The 19,003-nt window shown below is 36.3% G+C and overlaps 2 protein-coding genes across 4 annotated transcripts in view; both read left to right on the plus strand.

The window, feature by feature from the left end:
• Positions 1-6,327, plus strand: part of LOC144975620 (uncharacterized) — a 7,102-nt gene extending 775 nt beyond the window's left edge. Inside the window, exons 2-3 of one of the 2 annotated variants that reach the window (XM_078919784.1) lie at positions 1,921-2,118; positions 5,753-6,313. In XM_078919784.1, the coding sequence (XP_078775910.1) occupies positions 1,921-2,118; positions 5,753-5,978 (424 nt within the window). In that variant the 3' untranslated portion in view covers positions 5,979-6,313. Of the gene's footprint in view, positions 1-1,920; positions 2,162-5,752 lie in introns of those variants that run through there. The other variant, XM_078919785.1, reaches the window with a different exon arrangement.
• Positions 6,328-10,996: 4,669 nt separating this feature from the next.
• Positions 10,997-19,003, plus strand: part of LOC144974446 (nuclear protein MDM1-like) — a 32,375-nt gene continuing 24,368 nt past the window's right edge. Inside the window, exons 1-3 of one of the 2 annotated variants that reach the window (XM_078917323.1) lie at positions 10,997-11,101; positions 13,567-13,681; positions 18,740-18,853. In XM_078917323.1, the coding sequence (XP_078773449.1) occupies positions 11,084-11,101; positions 13,567-13,681; positions 18,740-18,853 (247 nt within the window). In that variant the 5' untranslated portion in view covers positions 10,997-11,083. Of the gene's footprint in view, positions 11,102-13,566; positions 13,682-15,789; positions 15,890-18,739; positions 18,854-19,003 lie in introns of both variants that reach the window. The other variant, XM_078917324.1, reaches the window with a different exon arrangement.

The following is a 19,003-nucleotide window of genomic DNA, read 5'->3' on the forward strand; positions in this document are numbered from 1 at the left end:
TGAGCTATCCACGGTGTGGATGTTTTTGGTTTTCTTTTGGGAGGGGGGGGGGAGGTTTGCTACCACAATAGCTCCTTCATCTGTAGTGTTTCCTTCATCCTGTTTGTTGAAAAGGGGGGGGGGGGGGGAAACCCGAAACGCCCATTCTATCTGTTTTCGTAATTAAATTGAAGCTTACATTCAATTTCACATTGTTATTTAGTTCCTATATAGAGCGGATTATCGCCTTTTTGTATTACAAATAGTGTTTTGTAGTTGTAATAGAACAGGTGCGGCTATGTGGTCCAGTGGTATGACACTCGCTTTCGGATCGGAAGGTCCTGGGTTCGAGCCTCGCTCGACGCATAGTTGAGTCCTTGGAAAAGACTCTTTACTCACATTCTCTCACCGTACTCAGGTGTAAAATGAGTACATGGCCGTTAACAGCGTTGTCTTTGTCCGAAAAATTGTAATATCGCCTAACAGGCGCCATGTCTCGTCCTACATGTTAAATGTTGCTGTGGACCAGGGACCCCTTGTAAAGCGCTTTGAGCACGTTAAGTGGATATTGCGCTATATAAAAGCTCAATAAAGCTCAATAGGTGATCCATTCTCAAATAAGGCCTTTTTGAATTAATCCAACGTTTAAAATACACCAATCGGAGGAATTCCATAATTACCCTCACCTTGCCACCCATAGGAAAATTGTCACATTCGTTAGGATACAACCAACAATTTTGTTATTCAAATTTCTTTTGTACATCATAAAATGTATAGAAAACGAACAGTGTGTTGTAGAGTATGTTTTGCTTAAGAAAGTATTTATCGCAACAATGTTACTGCTATTGTGTCTGAGTGGTAAAAAATATATTTTTGTTGTAGTTGGGTGTGAAGTTTTGGGGAAAATCCTGAAAATGGCTGGTAAGGAGAGAGTTAAACCATCTGCAATGAGAAGAAGAAGAAGAATTTTATCAAAGCAGACTATTTACTAACAAAATCTGCAAAGCCCTCTGAGAGTCTTTTAACCATGTCTTTACCAGCCATTTTTAGAATTTTTCCCAAAACTTCACACCCACCCAACACAAAAACAGACATTTCTTACTCAAACAGAAAAGCAACAAGCACATTCTATACACAATATCGTTGGACAAAATGAACTCTATTACAGAATGTCAAGTTTTTATAGCTATAGCAAAAAGAAATGAAATCTGGATGAGAAAAGTGACCGTTGCATCGTAACAAATGTGACGATTTTCCAATAGGTGGTAAGGAGAGGGTTAAACCATCTGCACTGAGAAGAAGAAGAATTTTATCAAACCAGCCTATTTACTAACAAAATCTGCAAAGCCCTCTGAGTGTCTTTTACAGAGAACAAAGATAAAGGTAAACACAAGCAAATCGGACAAGATGACCCATATGACATGGAAATGGCTCTTTTTAAAAATTGAACTTTATATAGCGCAATATCCACTAAATGTGCTCAAAGCGCTTTACAAGGGGTCCCTGGTCAACAGCAACATTTAACATGTAGGATGGGACATGACGCCTGTTAGGCGATATTACAATTTTTCGGACAAAGACAACGCTGTTAACGGCCAGGTACTCATTTTACACCTGAGTACGGTGAGAGAATGTGAGTAAAGAGCCTTTTCCAAGGACTCAACTATGTGCTGAGCGCGAGGCTCGAACCCATGACCTTCTGATCGGAAAGCGAGTGTCATACCATTAGACCACATAGCTGCACAAACTCTGCTCTGCATATGACAAGAACGACAATGTTTTCGAAACGGAAAGAACGGCAACACCCTTTCTTTAATGTCATTTTCCTTAGTTGTCTGGTGTTCAATGTTACACATAAATTCAGCTGGTCGATAGAACTGGTGAGTAGTTTAACCAATCTCATACCATCATTATAATATTTCCTTTAACTTTCCGCCCCAGGTTTGCCTCTTTAGTTGACGGCCCCAACTATCAGCCTAGACTATGGAGTTCCGTGGAAGATCCGGCAGTGGTCCAACATTATGGAGCATTTCTCCATCAACCCGGACAACAAAAGAAGAAGTGCATCGCCGTCTCGCAAGAAGAGAGTGACACGGTGGCAACACACGCTGTGGGGAGCAACAAAAAGAACAATAAATCGTACTTTTGTTACATGTGCCCGTGCCTTCATCCAAAATGATCTGTGATTCCCTTTACCTTCTGTGTATCTCTAATTGTGACCGAGCGCGTCAATCCGGTATTATGTTGGAGTAGTAAACTAAATTAACAAAATCGAGATCACAGTCGAGCTGATGAGTTTAAAAAATAAATTAAAATACATGTATTTATTTAGATTTTGAGTTTTAAGAAACAAAACTGCTCAATGTCATCTCAAGAAAGTATTTATTTTTGACTCAAGTTTTAGACGATAAGCTGAAAATTGAATTTTAAACATCGAATACATCTTGATATATTACCGTTTTGAGACGGTTGGTCACATATATGCTTTGTCTCTGAAGATAATAATGATGATAATAACAATGATGAAAATATATTTTTCATTGGTTTCTCGTTTGGTTTTGTTTTTTAAACCATTTATTGATGTGTCCAAAGATACTTAAAATTTAGTTTACATCGTTTCACATCAGTTCTGGATCAATTTCGTAGGCTCCGGGCTAACGGTTCTTCTTCTTCTTCTTCCTGTATATCTGCAAACCACCTAAGGTGTATTTTCGCATATTTTGGTGTGCATGTTAGTGTTTCGAGTGGCATAGAAGCGATTCTGTCTCTGAATTAGTTAAGGTTTTCAGATCTAACTACATCCGCAGGCAGACTGTTCCACATTCTAATCGTTGATGGAAGAAAATAACGTCTCCTCATGACATTGCACTCTTGAGCGTGGAATTTGGAATCTGTGATTGCGTGTCCTCTGGTTTTTCCCCTTGTTGCTTGTTGCAGGTGCAAGGTTGTGGGGAACTTCAATCAACTTATGTATTGAACGGTATAGCGAGCTTTCTTCGTTATTCCAGCGTTGGCCATTGAAGGTTGGTAAGCATGATTCTTAAGTCAGTGCCAAGTTACATTCCAAGAGAATGTGTTCCATAGTCTGCATTGAGGGTCCACAAGTACATTGACTGTTCGTAGAAAGTCACCATTTTAACTCTCTCCTTACCAGCCATTTTCAGGATTTTCCCCAAAACTTCACACCCAACTTACACAAAAATATAGTTTTTATCACTCTGTCTGACACAATAGCAGTAAGTTCTTGCGATACATAATGTCTTCAGCAAAACATGCTCTATAACACACTGTTCACTTTCTTTAAATTTTATGATGAACAAAAGAAATTTGAATTAGAAAAATGTTGGTTGTATCGTTACGAATGTGACGATTTTCCTACTGTTGATAAGGAGAGGGTTAACATGTTCTGCTCGGTCTTCCCCATCTTAGTTCTTGCACGGTTGAGTGTTACCCACTTTCTTTTGGATTGTTTTGTTCCACATGAGTTTTTTTGTTTGTTTGTTTTTTGTTTTTTTTTTGTTTTTTTTTTTTTTCTTGGGGGGGGGGGGGGGGGGGGTTGGCGTCATTATTGTAGCTGCCCCATTATCTGCAAGCAGGGACTCTGTACATGGGTGCATGGTCGGGATGAATGCTCTCAGACTCGTATAACATAAAACTACTTGATTTTAGTCCTTTGATTGGGATGGTATATGGTCATAGAGAGGGTCTCTGGTGTCACTTTCTCGTTTGTATTTTTGTATTTTAGTGTGTGTGTGTGTGTGTGTATGTCTGTCTGTATGTGTGTGTGCGTGTGTGTGTGTGTGTGTATGTCCTGGTATGCGGTTGTTCTATTCCTGAAAGTGATTTGTTTGTTTTCAAACCCATCTTCGATTAATTTGATTCAATAGACTGATGTCACGTCGCCTAGCAACGGCGGCCATCGTGGTTCTAGACAAAGAAAATCGGTACTTTTTTTCTTCATGCTGGCTAGAACTTTTCATATGTCTTGTGATCAGAATATGTAAAAGTCAAAACGTGATCAGATTTATAATGGGGTTTTTTCCCCCTCTGGATACGCTTTTATGCTCGTCGGAGAAATATTTCAGAAGGGCGTCCGCCATTGTTCCGATAGTTTAGAGTAGTTACTAAGTTACCATGCGTCATTACGAGGGAAGTGACGTCACGACTGTTGAAGCGTATTGGGTCAGACTGAGTATTTGGTCACAGCAAGATCTTCCTGGTCGAAATCCAGCGTGTTCGGGTGATAGCTGTGGGTCTACTGGTGATTTGAGCTGGTATTATGCGTTCGTACAATACTCCTCAACAGTCGTAACGTCACGTCCTTCCTTATGACGCATGGCAACTTAGTAACACTAGCTCTAAACTATCGGAACAATGGCGGACGCCCGTATGAAATATTTCCCCGGCGAGCATAAAAGCGTATCCAGAGGAGAAAAAAAAACCACATAAATTTGATCATGTTTTGACTTTTACACATTCTGATCACAAGACATATGAAAAGTTCTAGCCAGCATGAAGAATAAAAAGTAATGATTTTTTTTGTTTAGAACCAAGATGGCCGCCGTTGCCGGGCGGCGTGACATCAGATTACTGAATCCAATTTGTGTAGGACGCTAAGGAGAGAAACTGAACGTCATCTTTTTTTCTATTTTCTGGATCTTTACCTTCGTGATTGTTCATGATGCAGCGCAGTTGTTGAATAGGGTTTGTATCCGTTTACGTGTCGCAGTTCCAAAGTGTTTGATGATTACTATGCTGATATCGTGAAGCTCGACTGCTCTTCTTGGTTTTAAGTAAATTGAGCTTTATATAGAGCAATATCCACTAAATGTGCTCAAAGCGCTTTACAAGGGGTCCCTGGTCAACAGCAACATTTAACATGTAGGACGGGACATGAAGCCTGTTAGGCGATATTACAATTTTTCGGACAAAGACAACGCTGTTAACGGCCAGGTACTCATTTCACACCTGAGTACGGTGAGAGAATGTGAGTAAAGAGCCTTTTCCAAGGACTCAACTATGCGTCGAGCGCGAGGCTCGAACTCAGGACCATCCGATCCGAAAGCGAATGTCATACCAGGTAGGCTACACGGATAACTCAATTATTTGATAGTGAATGGTTCTATTTGATCATCGCTGTCTTCAGCAAGTTTGGCTAGTTCTCGATTTGTTTCTTTCACTTTCACCTGGCCTCGTGTTTTGTGTTTTGGATTTCCATTCTGGATCAACTGGTTTGCCACTTTCTTTGGCGTCACCGCTGCTACTCTTGGTTGGGCCTTTGTTTCAGTAGGATTGAGTTTCTTGATGGTTGCCCACGCGTTCTTGCTGTGTTGTGAGTCGTGTCAGTGTTACAAATCATTTCTTGCCATCTTTCTCATTTTTCCAGTGCTAAATTAATGTCCGCAATGTCCGGTTAATATTGTTTGTGCATCAGTGTTGTCGAGTTCCATGCTAATTCTTACCAGATTATCTTGTTTCTTTTGTTTTCGATGGCCAGGCCAATAATTATTACCCTGTAACTTGATGTTTTATTGTAGAACTTCATGAGGGTCACAAATGATATTCTATTACTGCATAATTTGCCTACGCATAACTTTCATGATATTTATAAATATATTTTTAATTTGTTCGATTTTTGTTTTATTTTTTTTTTTTTTACAAATCCTGTAAAATTATATAAAATATCTACCTTAACAGTTTCTTGCTTCTTTTTTTTTAGGGTCACGTGATCTAAGCTCGATTGGTGCTCAATAAAACTTGTTCCTCTCCGCAGATTTGCCTCTTGGGTGGACAGCCCTAGACTGTGGAGCGCTGTGGATGATCCGTCGAGATTTCACCAGTTTGGAGCTTTTCTCGGTGGGCCTAGAGAAAAGAATAAGACCGTTACCATCTCTCCGGTGGAGAGTATCGTCATCGGAACTCAGGCGGAGGAAGAGGACGTAAAGAACAATAATAAGTCGTGCTTAAGTCGTATGTGTCCTTGCCTTCAATCCGAATGATATTAGTATTAGTATTAGTAGTAGTTGTATAATGTATAAAAATGCTGGGCGTACCGCCTCAAAACAGTTTTTTTTATGCCCCGGTGGTCTTTTAACTACTTAAATTTAAATTGACTTAAAATAAATGCTTGAATTGAGAAGAGCGTTTGTTTTTGTTTTTTTTTTGTTTTGTTTTTTTTTGTTTTTTGTTTTTGTTTTGCTTTGATTTGTGTGTGTATTGTGTGTGTGTGTGTGTGTGTGTGTGTGTGTGTGTGTGTGTGATTAGTTTTTTGTTTGTTCTTTGCTTTCTATTTTTTATATTTCTTTTTGGTTGCTGTCTTGTTTGTTTATTTGTTTGTTTGATTGTTGTTTTGTTGTTGGTGGGGGGGGGGGGGGGTCTTGGTTTTTCTATTTATTTTTGTTTTGTTTTGCTTTTGTTTTTTATTTGACTTTTTTTTCTTTTTTTTATTTGGGGGGGGGGGGGGTTAAAAATGTTTTTGATTGTTGATTCTTTAATATTTTTTTTTTCGTTTTTGTCTTTTGTTTTTTGATGGTTTTTTTTTCAGTTTCCTTAAACTTTTCAAGTCTTGAATTCATAATCGTGAATCTTGGTGAATCGGCTTTACTGGAGTGATTTCCTGATACTGATACTAACACTATGTGATTTCCTGATACTGATACTAACACTATGTGATTGGGTACATTTTGTTATTTTATTCAAACAAAGGCGCCTTAACTGGTTTTCAAACCACCCCCCCAAAAAAAGTCCGACTTGAGGAACAATCTAATTTCTACTGATGAGACCTCTCTCCCATTCTCAAACAGACATTGGAACTTTTGTATACATCACGGCATCGTCCGCTTTGCGAGCGGCTCCAAAATCCAAACCGTCTCAGGTCGGATTTAACTAAGGTCTAATGTTGAAAAGCCATGCCACTGTGCGGTGAGCCTAGAGAAAAGAATAAGACCGTTACCATATCTCCAGTGGAGTGCGGTGGGCCTAGAGAAAAGAGTAAGACCGTTGCCATCTCTCCGGTGGAGTGCGGTGGGCCTAGAGAAAAGAATAAGACCGTTACCATCTCTCCGGTGGAGTGCGGTGGGCCTAGGGAAAAGAATAAGACCGTTACCATCTCTCCAGTGGAGAGTATCGTCATCGGAACTCAGGCGGAGGAAGAGGACGTAAAGAACAATAATAAGTCGTGCTTAAGTCGTATGTGTCCTTGCCTTCAATCCGAATGATATTAGTATTAGTATTAGTAGTAGTTGTATAATAATGCTGGGCGTACCGCCTCAAAACAGTTTTTATGCACCGGTGGTCCTTATCCTACTTAAATTTAAATTGACTTAAAATAAATGCTTGAATTGAGGAGAGCGTTTTTTAAAAATTGTTTTTGATTGTTGATTTGTTGGGGTTTATTTTTTCGTTTTTGTCTTTTGTTTTTTTGATGGGTTTTTTTTCAGTTTCCTTAAACTTTTCAAGTCTTTAATTCATAATCGTGAATCTTGGTGAATCGGCTTTATTGGAGTGATTTTCTGATACTGATACTAACACTATGTGATTGGGTACATTTTTTATTCAAACAAAGAAGCCTTAACTGGTTTTCAAACCAAAATAATCAGAAGGCAGGTTATTTATTTATCTATTTATTTATTTATCTATTTATTTATTTATTTATTTATTTATTTATTTATTTATTTATTTATTTATTTATTTATTTGATTATTTATTTATTTATCTAATAATTTATTTAATTATTCATTTATCTATTTATTTATTTATCTATTTATTTATTTATTCATTCATTTATCTATTTATTTATTTATCGATTTATATATCTATTTATTTATTTATTTACTTATTTAATTATCTAATTGTTTATTGTGATTACTATTTATTTTTTTATTTTTTGAATTTTTTTTTTTTTTTTTTGGGGGGGGGGGGGGGGGGGGGCGCAAAGTATTGAAATGGCCGCTCACCATCAATTTTCTGCAGCGTGGAATTTTTTTTTATGGAAGTGTCTGGCAGCGAGCAAAGAGTCCGTTGGGGCTTGTACAGCTCAAGAAGATTGCTGACATGTACCAGAGCTGTGTTATTCTTGCATTAACAGACCATGGGTTTACCGCTTTGTCTATCGCTCGTTGCTCAACGGGCAGTAAGTGAAGTTGTTTTGCATGAAGATGGAGGCGTTGATCTTTCCTTTCTTTCTAAGAATAATGCTGGCAGCATTGTTTTGGGGATTATGTAAACATCTTTTTTTCCTTAAGGAGGTCCAAAAAAAAGTAAGAAAATAAATAACAGAGAATAACAATAGTCCAGCTTTGAAAATGTTAATGAAATTACTGACTTGTTGAAGACTTCTAGTTTTATATATAAGGTCAGACAATGCTGCTATTTTACAAAGTGGAAAGGATATAATTTGTTGGGATCTGATTGATATAAGCAGATGATTTATCCATGATTTTTAAAATACTTTATGTGCTTGAGAAATAGTGGTATCTATAGGCTTACGTAAGGGCTCTGACAGAGTGGACGCGGTAGCGAGGCGGTAGCGGAACGTCAGCGTCGTATCCGCGTTTTTGAGGCGTTGTTTTGACGCACGAATACCTAATTAACTAATGGTTGTTCGTGGGTAAACAGAGTGGACGCGTTTTTCGAATTAAATACGCGCGTATCACGCGCGTCAAAAAACACGCATGCAATGCAGTCGCCGCTTAAATAAAATTTGAAGCGGAAACGACGCGTCGCATTCGATCTCTCACGTGTACCCAAAATCGGTGTCGATGTCTACGTCGTCTGCTCAATCAATATAACATTAACAACGTAAAACTATCTTCCTCATCCATTTGAATTTGACGACTGAACTGAAAACTGAAAATTTTGTGCAGAAATTCCGCTTCGCCCCCGCGTTCACTATGTGTCTTTTTGTCGTGCGTTCTCCGCGCTGTAAAATCCTTAGCCGATGCCGCCTCGCCGCCACATCCACTCTCTTTGTTCCCTAACGATATATAGTTATTCTAGTTTAGATCTATACGTTGAGTAACCGATGAATAAGGCCTCTGTTTTATCACAATTAAGCTTGTTTGAAAACATCCTGCTCTGAATCTGGTATTGTTTGGAAGAGTTTTCCTATTGGCAGGCCGCCTATTAAGATATAATGGCCATTTCGAACTCGGAGACCCCATCGGAGGTCAAATGTGGGAAACAAAACGCAGTATCGTTCACTGCGAGTAAAGACTCAGATGGACTCAAACCCGCGACCTATAGATAGTTCGAAGATGACGTCACTCAGGTCTTTGTTATTGTCTTTTGCCATCCGCGTTTATGAGTAATGCTCACTGAATTAATCTGACTATAAACGTTCATGGATACACACACTTTTGTGTGTTGGTCCGTTATACTTCCGGATGGCAATGTTATGAGCTTCTTAGCCAAGCGCATACTATCTATAGATCATAAGACGAGTGCCATAGCACAAGACGACAAAGATGTAAGTTGTTGCAAGCGAGGGATCGTGGATAGCTCACACGGTAGAGTCCCACTCTCACCGGCAAGGCGGAGTTGTCGTACCAATAAGGTCGCGGGTTCAAACCCCCATCACCGCCGCGATTTTTTTTTTTAATTCTCTATTGTCTTCTGGCACTTTTCTACTCACTTCATCTCTTGTTGCAAGCGATGGGATCACATCGTGTTTGATGCTCGGATTGAAGACATAAAGTCGTGGGAAGTGGAAAGCCAAATTGGATTCAATAGTCTGATGTCACGCCACTCGGCAACGGCGGACATCTTGGTTCTAAACAAAGAAAATCATTACTTTTTATTCTTCATGCTGGCTAGAACTTTTCATAAGCCTTGTGATCAGAATGTGTAAAAGTCAAAACATGATCAAATTTATGTGGTTTTTTTTTCCCTCTGGATACGCTTTTATGCTCGATGGAGAAATACTTCATACGGGCGTCCGCCATTGTTCCGATAGTTTAGAGCCAGTGTTGCTAAGTTACATGCTTCATTTGGAAGGAAGTGACGTTACGACTATTGAATCCTATTGAACGAAGATCCAGACTTTCTCTTGGGCGCAACTAAATCAAATTTGTGGAGTAAAAAAAAAAATTAACGTGTGCAACTAGAATTCTTTTGGACAGTATCAGTAAAATGTGTGCGTTTATCAACAGACAAAACGTCCGATTTTAGCTTGTCATCAACGTTATAATTTAAAAATAATAATAATAACACTTTTTTTAAATTGAGCTTTTATATAGCGTAATATCCACTAAACGTGCTCAAAGTGCTTTACAAGGGGTCCCTGGTCAACAGCAACATTTAACATGTAGGACGGGACATGACGCCTGTTAGGCGATATTGCAATTTTTCGGACAAAGACAACGCTGTTAACGGCCAGGTACTCATTTTACACCTGAGTACGGTGAGAGAATGTGAATGAAGAGCCTGTTCCAAGGACTCAACTATGCGCCGAGCGCGAGGCTCGAACCGAGGACCTTCCGATCCGAAAGCGAGTGTCATACCACTAGACCACATAGCCGCACATAATTCAAGGACTCGTGATATTTCGCTGGAACCGCTGGGAATTAAAAATCATGGAATGAAGATAAAACAAATTGAAACAGTAAGCATAATTATTTCTTTAATTTATACTTTCGTCATTCTGTGCTGTTCCAGACCAAAACGAAATAATATTATTATAAGTCCCTGAATTATAACGTTGACAGTGAACATGAATCACGTGCGCATCATCTTCAGTCTGCTTACTTCAAACTTATCTATGCTTCAAACTGCATCTATATCTTTGTGTGGGTTGCTGTCAGCACTACTTATAGGGTTTGAATCGATATGCATTAATCAATATCTTTAAAATAACTAATTGGGGTCTGGCTCATCCAAACATGTCACCAGATTGACAAGGTAGGGCACAACATTTATTCGCAAGAAATGATTTAGGACCTTTATCTAACAAAAGTTTAGTGGTCCTGCTTATCGTATTGTTTTCTTTCCCAATTTGCTAACTGAGCATGCGCGTCGCGTTAGACGCTGAAATTGTCTCTTCCGTAGGGTTTGTTTTCAATTTTCAAGTTCTATTCTTGCAACTCGAACTGTGAAGTCAGAGTTCAAGATGCCAGTCCAATTTAAGGTAATTGCTTTCGCCAGGATATAATGCAATAATTACAATGTTTATATATCTTTAAAAAGCGTTCTATGACACATATGAGGAACGTAAAATGGGAAAAATAGGTTTACGAACTTATGAATCACAAATCTTCAACTTTCAAGTTCAAACATGTTGACATGACATGATGGTCGATAAGAGAAAACGGTTAACTCACTCCACTGCCAAAGCTGATCTGGATTTAAATTTTATATCATAAATAAATAATATAATTTACGGGTGCATTCTTGAAAATATTGAAAATGCATGATGCACATTGCTGTCTTAAAATTAAAAAAGAAGATTAGGGTCACTTTTGAGTCAAAAGTTTGAGTTTGAGATCTCAAAATCAAAATTCCAAAACTATAATGAAAGACGCCAAAATCAAGTTATTTTTTTATAAAAAGTAAAGTAAAAAGGTGACATGTAAGCCATTGAATTGCTTTTACTTAAATATGTGACGTGGCTGCCTGTACGAAAGAAAATTTTATATTCAGTAAATTCCGATATGAGTTGCTCACTTTCTCATTTCTGTTTAGAGTTTTCGTTTTAGGTTTGTTTTGCTGTTTTCAAATGGGTTGCGCACTTTGACATTGTGGGACTGAAGGATTTGCATCACAAAAAGTCAAATTCAAATGGCTGTCTGTCTACAAACTCCCAAAACAAGATGTAAACTACGAAAAAGATGCTTGCAGGCAATTGTGCATTGATCTGTAAATACATGAAATTCACATTTTTCTTCATGCAAAATGAGGGGGGAAATAATTCCCTGATCTATTGCATTATCGAAAGTAGTCAGTTTAAACAACTGGTTGTGATGTTGCAATAGACAGCATGAAATACTGGTAAATGACGACGTTAACCACAGCAGACAATGCTTATGAGCAAAGGATCTTTGGCCGCTGCCCTGGAAAAAAAAAATCATAAATGTAAAAAAGATGGTAGCGTTGTTATGCACCTCCTGTAGGTGTACAAATACACACCGTTTTATGCACCTCCGTTGGCGGTGATGGTTAATTAATGAAAATGAAAATGTTGCTGCATGCGTCGATAAGGTTTGAATAGTTTTAGATTGTAGTTTAGCACGCTGTTTATTAGTGATTACCGATGTACGTTTATACAATGATAATAAGTTAAAGAATAATAACTATAATTTTAAAAATCAAAGGTAAAAAGAAACATGGCACACAAATGCTGATCTCAAATATAAATAATTTTAGAAAATTAAAATCGAAATATTTTTTTTAACATGATAAAAAGTATTTGAAAAACAAAACAAACAAAAAACAAAAAATGATATCTTTCTCAATAAAGCAAACTTTTAAAAAAATGTCTGCAATCCGAATCGAACCCAGTACTTTCAAGGTTAAAGTCTTACAGCTTGTCCACTGCGCTACGGAGCCATCTAACTGTTTATCACATTTAATAAGGTCTTTCTAAAACATTATTTTACCTTTAATACAAATTCTATTTTCTGGATTTATATTTGGATTTTTTAGATTATTATTATTTTTATATAAATTTATTAACAAAAACATCCTACAGATGGCAATATAACTTTCGCCATGTGCCAAATACAGAAACACAATATCGCTGATGAAATTGGGTGGAATGAGCATGCGTGATGGAGGTGTATAAAAACGATTTGTTAAGGTACACCGTCAACGGAGGTGCATAAAAACACTACGAAAAAAAGATAGTCATTGGGATTCAATTTTTTAAAAAATTAGTGCATAGAGAAAAAGGAATTGTTAGTGTATTTAGGGGATGGACAACTCCACAAACAAAAAATGAGCCAGAACGGCAAGGCAGGTGTAGGATGAGCACTTGTTTTCTTCCAACGTTGTGAATGTGGAGGAGGACCTCCAGCTATGGGTGAAATAGTCAGGTAGAATGGGCTCATCGTCTATGTAGGGCAAGTTCTCTTGTGGATGGAGTCATAATCACACATCACGCACACACACACACGCTTGCGCACACACTCAATTTTTATTAGGACTACAACTTCTATAATTATTTAGTTATTTACTTTTAACAGAGAAAATGGCTGCAATTTGTCAATCCCTATCCCCCCTCCCCCCACCTATTGGAAAAACAATTGCAATCAAAGATCAATTTATTTATGATCCTAGATAACAGTAACAGTTGATTAGCAGTTAATCTAACAACAATCATAATGGCAACTTATTTTAGCAATAAGCTATTAATGTTGTAGCTTGTAAACAACTTTTGTATGGCCCATACAGCTTTAGCATACATCATTCACAGTGTATGTAAATTATTGCTCGCTTATGAAGACTTGATTCACAGTTTATATCGTTGATTTGTATAAGTTCAAATGTGAAAATATTCATTCACCAGTCATTTTATCACAGTCTACTTTTATTTTCATGTCTTTTTGTTTTGTTTGAGGTAAAATCTAATTCTAAATGTTCCTTCCTTTCTTTTAGGGAATGTCAGAGTACAAGAAGCATTATAATTGGCATGAGTCTTTCCGCAGCCAGTCATTTACACCAAAACCAGAACAAGCATCAGATCCTGCTGGCAAATCGTCTGTTTGTGCCTGTGTGTAGAATCGATTAAAGTTGAATATAATCCCTCTTTCCAGTGCTTGCTTTTCCCGAAAACTCACCTGCATGCCTTGTTGTAGCGCCCGTCTTACTCAACTGCAACCCATAGCCAATTTTTTTCTCCTTTCCCAACAATCAATCATTATAAATGAATGTTTTCTTCGGTGTAGATCAAAATTGAGTTTTGAAAACTTAACATTTTACATTAACAAGCCATTTCATTTCTGTGCTTTTAAATCCATAATTGTTTCAATTCAGTTTTTGGGTTTTGTAGAGCACAGAGGCAATGGCCAGACAGAGTGCTAACCTGATTAATATAAAGGAATAACAGAGTATGATGTTTTAGATTTATGTTTTGATCTTATTAATTAGAATCATTTTCATTCATTGGTTATGAATTTTGCTGACGGCAATCGGTTTGTAGTGATTGTTTGATCATAGAATTTCAAATATAGTCAACTGTTAATTCTATCTCTACCAATCTACCCAATATTTATTATCAACATCACTGACACTGAGTAAATCTGAGAGCAGGTTTTAGATTTTTAAAAAACAAAACCTTTTAAGATAAAGATTGATTGATCTTAAGAGTTCTGATAACTCCTTATAATAAGGCTTATTTAGAGAATAGATGCTTTGCTGCTAGTCACATGAAAAATTTTGATGCTTGATTGTCTAGAGGATCAATATTATGTCATTATAACTCACTATACCGTCTATTAGGATAAAAAAAGGTTTCTGAGTAAAATACAAAAGCACATGATAGCAAAATTATAAGCATGTAATCTATCCATCATTTCATAGCCCCTCCCTACCAATTAATTCCTTTTTTCTTCAACAGTTTGGGTTTATTTCTGGGCCTGATTCACATTATGCAGACATTTACCACAAATCAATAAAAATGAATAGATTAAAAAGCACTGTCTGCGGTTATGTTATTCTATAAATTAAAAAAAAAAATCCTTTCTGAATTGCAAGTAAGTTTTGACCACATTTATATCATTTATGCCAAATGAAAAAAAAAGTGAAATATATAAAGGTCCATATATATTTTTTATGTTGGTAAAGGAAACCATTCTCTAAACTCTAATATTTTGTTTTTATTAGAAAGAAGAGAAAAATTCAACATATCGGAGAAATTTGTGGTTTATGCTATTATTTTATCTCTTTCAAATTCACACTTAATTACAGTACCAGTAACAGTGCCCAAATCTAATCACAATCATCCCAAGGAATAATACTCTGGTGGAAGACTACTAAATACTGTGTTATCCTTATCAAGCGTACTGTACACTTAGAAAGTTGAATCAAAAGGGTGTGTTAATTTATTACAGACACATTGAAGAAGAAAAAAATTGAACTGTGAACTGAAACTTGCCTATGACTTTGACCTAATCAAGATGAAAACAAAAGAGAGGGAGCACTGCACATTTGGCAGCTCTGGTGTGCACCAAATGCACAGAGTGATGTGCACATACTTCACTGCACATTTGGCAGCTCTGGTGTGCACCAAATGCACAGGCTGATGTGCACATACTTTATTGATGGATCACAAACGCTAAAACTCTGCTATGGATATTGGCAGACAATTGTAACTCTATTGATGTATCACCAAAAATGTAGTGGTTTATATTGCTTGTACTATCATTAATCATTGTCTGCATCATGCATGTGAGGCCGTTGAAAAAGTATGTGCCTTTTTTTTTTTATTTGGGGTCCCGATAGCTCAGCTGATAGGGCACTTTCTCCGCAAGCAAAGGGACTGAGGTTGATTCTAGCTTAAGTCAGTACCTTTTTTCTGACCCCCTCTGTTCACCCAGTAGTGATTGGGTAGTGGGGTCTGATAGATCTGGTGGAAAGTGTTTTGCAATAGACTAGCATCCTATCCAAAGGGTAGCAAGCAATTACTGTTGCCATTTCATGCCATAGAAGCCAGGGTAAACCCCAGATCCATGGGCCTTATTAAAGTGAGTGCGCTTAATATGGATAATGCGGTATTTCATTTCAATTTTCAGTTGATTACTTATCTATCTATTTTTGGAATTAACCAGTTTACTCGTCATCTCTGTAACTTGAAATTTGAAATTGAATCAACTTTCACAGAACACAACTGAATACAGCCGGCAATTCGCTCCCCATGAGTCACAGCATGTAGATGGGCAAATGGGGAAGAACGTGGCTGGAATAGATTCAAATCGTTTAGGTTTGTCAGAGTGTATCAACATTGTCATATAGTTTCACTCTTTTTTATATCAACATTGTCATATAGTTTCACTCTTTTTTAAAGTTTCACATTGAGTTCAATTATGAATTCTAATCAATTCATTTTTTAAATATATTTTTTTTGGAGAGAATACTTTGGTTTTAGTTGAAATTTTGTGTAAATTTATATTTTACCTTTCACCTGAACTCATTTATTTTTGCCTGGAAGTTCAACAATTATTGTAAATCATTCCATGTCAAATGTAAAAAAATTAAGAGAGATTTGGGAAGGAGGTACTTCGCAATACAGAATTTCAAAGTTATGCATGCCTAGACCCTTCTTACTAAAACTTAGGATTAAGAACTAAAGATCTAACAATACTCTAATAATGGGAAGTGGGCTGTTGTTTTTTTTTTTTTTGGTTTTAGTTTTTTAATAACTTTTGTTTGTTTGTTTTTTGTTGGTTTTATTTATTCAGCCATAAAGGAAACATAATGCATTCATTTGATAAATAAATGATAAATAAATAAATTCCCTTTATTCGTCCCCAAGGGGAAATTTGTCTTTAGGGTCTATTCCAAGGGAAGACTGGAATAACCCAGGCGTCAGCCGCTGTGCAGCGCCGCAAAGTGAGCTAGGGCGAGGTGTCTTGCTCAAGGCCTCACAACGGGGCAGGTAGTGGAACTCGGTACCTTTTGGGTACGAAGTAAAGACCGTACCGCTGAGCCACGCTGCCCCCATTTTTTTTTTTTTGTTTAAAAAAAATAATTAATTAATTAAACAAGTTGTAAACAAAAAGTACATGTTTATGTCTTTGCGCTCATCAATTTCTTTTAAAAGTTTCACAGCTCAACCTTTTACTTAAGATAATCAAAATAAAACCAACCAAAAAAGCAATAAAACATCTCAGTTTTATACCCCAGTACATTGTGGTAATAAGATTCATGAAAATGATGGTTAACTAGTTTGAAGATTTGAATCTAAGAAGTGAATTGTTTCAGACTTACTTAAAGCAAACTCAGTTTCTTTCACTAATGGTATGTAATTGACGGACGATATATATATATTTTTTTAATTCATAGTTTTCCAATATCCAAGCTCGTTTAGGAAAATATCTCTAATAACAAATTCATTGTCTCTTTACTGTTTTGTTCTGCGTTGTATAATATAATTATATACTCTGGTATGAAAAGCTTTGTGCACGTTTAGTGGATATTGCGCTTTATAAAATCTCAAGTTATTTTGTTGTTGTTGTTGTTGTTGTTGTTGTTTTGTTTTTGATATGAGAATTTTAATTTCTCTGTTTCAAGACATATAAATGATTTTGTAATTGGTTCGTGATCACTTTACTGTTCATTTTCCCTCTTTAAACTTCTTATGTCTTTCAAAAAGCTAGCTATAGACTTGTAATTTATATTGTGTTTTCATCTTTATTAAGTTTATACTGTATTTGGAGATCATAAGATAATAATTAATTGTGAATTATTACATCAAAAATGTAACTGACTGCTCATCTAACCTCTCTTCCAACAACAAGAAATAAAAATAATAGATAAATAGTATTGCATGCTTCTTTTGTTTATTTTGTTGTTGTTGTTGTATTTTTAAAAAATAAAATTTTATTGTTTTTTTTTTTTTGTTTTTTTTTTTTTATTATTTTGGGGGAGAGGGGGGGGGGGGGGGGGTTGTTTGTTTCGTTGGGTTTTTTTGTTTTTTTTTTTGGGGGGGGGGGGGGGGGTGAGGTATTGTTTGTGTTTTTGTTTTTTGTGGAAGTTATTTGCTTGCTATCGTGTATTAGTTATTGCATGTACATACATTGCCAATCAATATTTCATATATTATACGCATAAATAATTGTAATGAATGTATATCAGCTCTATTGGAAATTCATTTGTTGTTCTTTAATTATTATTCACTTGCATGATTTCCCATTAAAAGACTGAATGCATGAATCTTTTAATCTCTGTATTGATTTTTAAAAATCTGTATACATCTTTCAATAAAATAATATATTAGTATCTTATACACACGGAAACTAGTGATATTAATTTACTATTTGGGTTAGTGAAGAATTTATGCTACTTTGATTTTTTTTTTTTTTTTTTAATATAGTTTATAAAATTATTTTTTCTTTCAAGTAAATATTTTGAGATGATTTGGTTTAGATTTCATAAAACAGTTAGAGAATTAATCGTGTCAACGTAGCTTGATATCGTAAATTTAATTCACATTTTAAATCATTAATTAATACTTGGAATGTGTTACGTATGCTGAAAGATCATATTACGGCCTGTGGTCATTTGAATTGAATGATGTGTACTGAGTGTCTTGCACAAGATGACAATGTTCACTGAAATAGGTCCTTCTAATGGAAGCGATCTATATTCATGTTTTCGTCCAACCAAGTCATCAATCATATGATTTGTTGCTGTCCACGATTGGATATTTCTTGACAAATGTATACACGCTGCTTTGTTTACAAATGTTAGAAACATACCCATGTGTCAAGCTGAATCAAATGACCAATCGTGGTGTTAGATATTTAAAAAGCTGTGAACACTTTTCACTAAATGGGTCATTCATTTTGAGCACATTTTAAAATGTATCCAATGACCTCGAGCACATGGAAAGTTAATATAGATCATGCCCATTGGTACTGTATCAGTCTTTATTCCAACTTTGATTAGATTCAAGATATATATATATATAGTATTGTTAAAGAAAGAAAAATCAAATAATAAATTTAATTTACCAATTATAAAGATGTCACTACCAGTGCTAATTTAGACAAATTTTTGCTCGCATTTCAAATTGTGACGCATAACTCACGATTTATTATTTTGATTACAGCTGTATCCTATGAACCTCCGATCCAACACAAAAAACGTCTTGATGGACCGCCAACCTCCCTTTCCACCAACTATTATGAAAACCCAACCAGAGATGCTGAATATATGGTGTTAGGTCGGTATGGTAGACAAGAATTAGAATAACAACAAGAGATGAAGTGTGTAGGAAAGTGCCAGAAGACAATAGAGAATAAACATTTCGCGGCAGTGATGAGGGTTTGAACCCGCGACTTTACTGGTACGACAACTCTGCGAAGTTGTTGTA

This window comes from Berghia stephanieae, chromosome 6 (assembly GCF_034508935.2).
Source record: "Berghia stephanieae isolate SIO BIC M18660-M18661 chromosome 6, UCSD_Bste_1.3, whole genome shotgun sequence".
In the NCBI taxonomy this organism is placed as follows: Eukaryota; Metazoa; Mollusca; class Gastropoda; order Nudibranchia; family Aeolidiidae; genus Berghia; species Berghia stephanieae.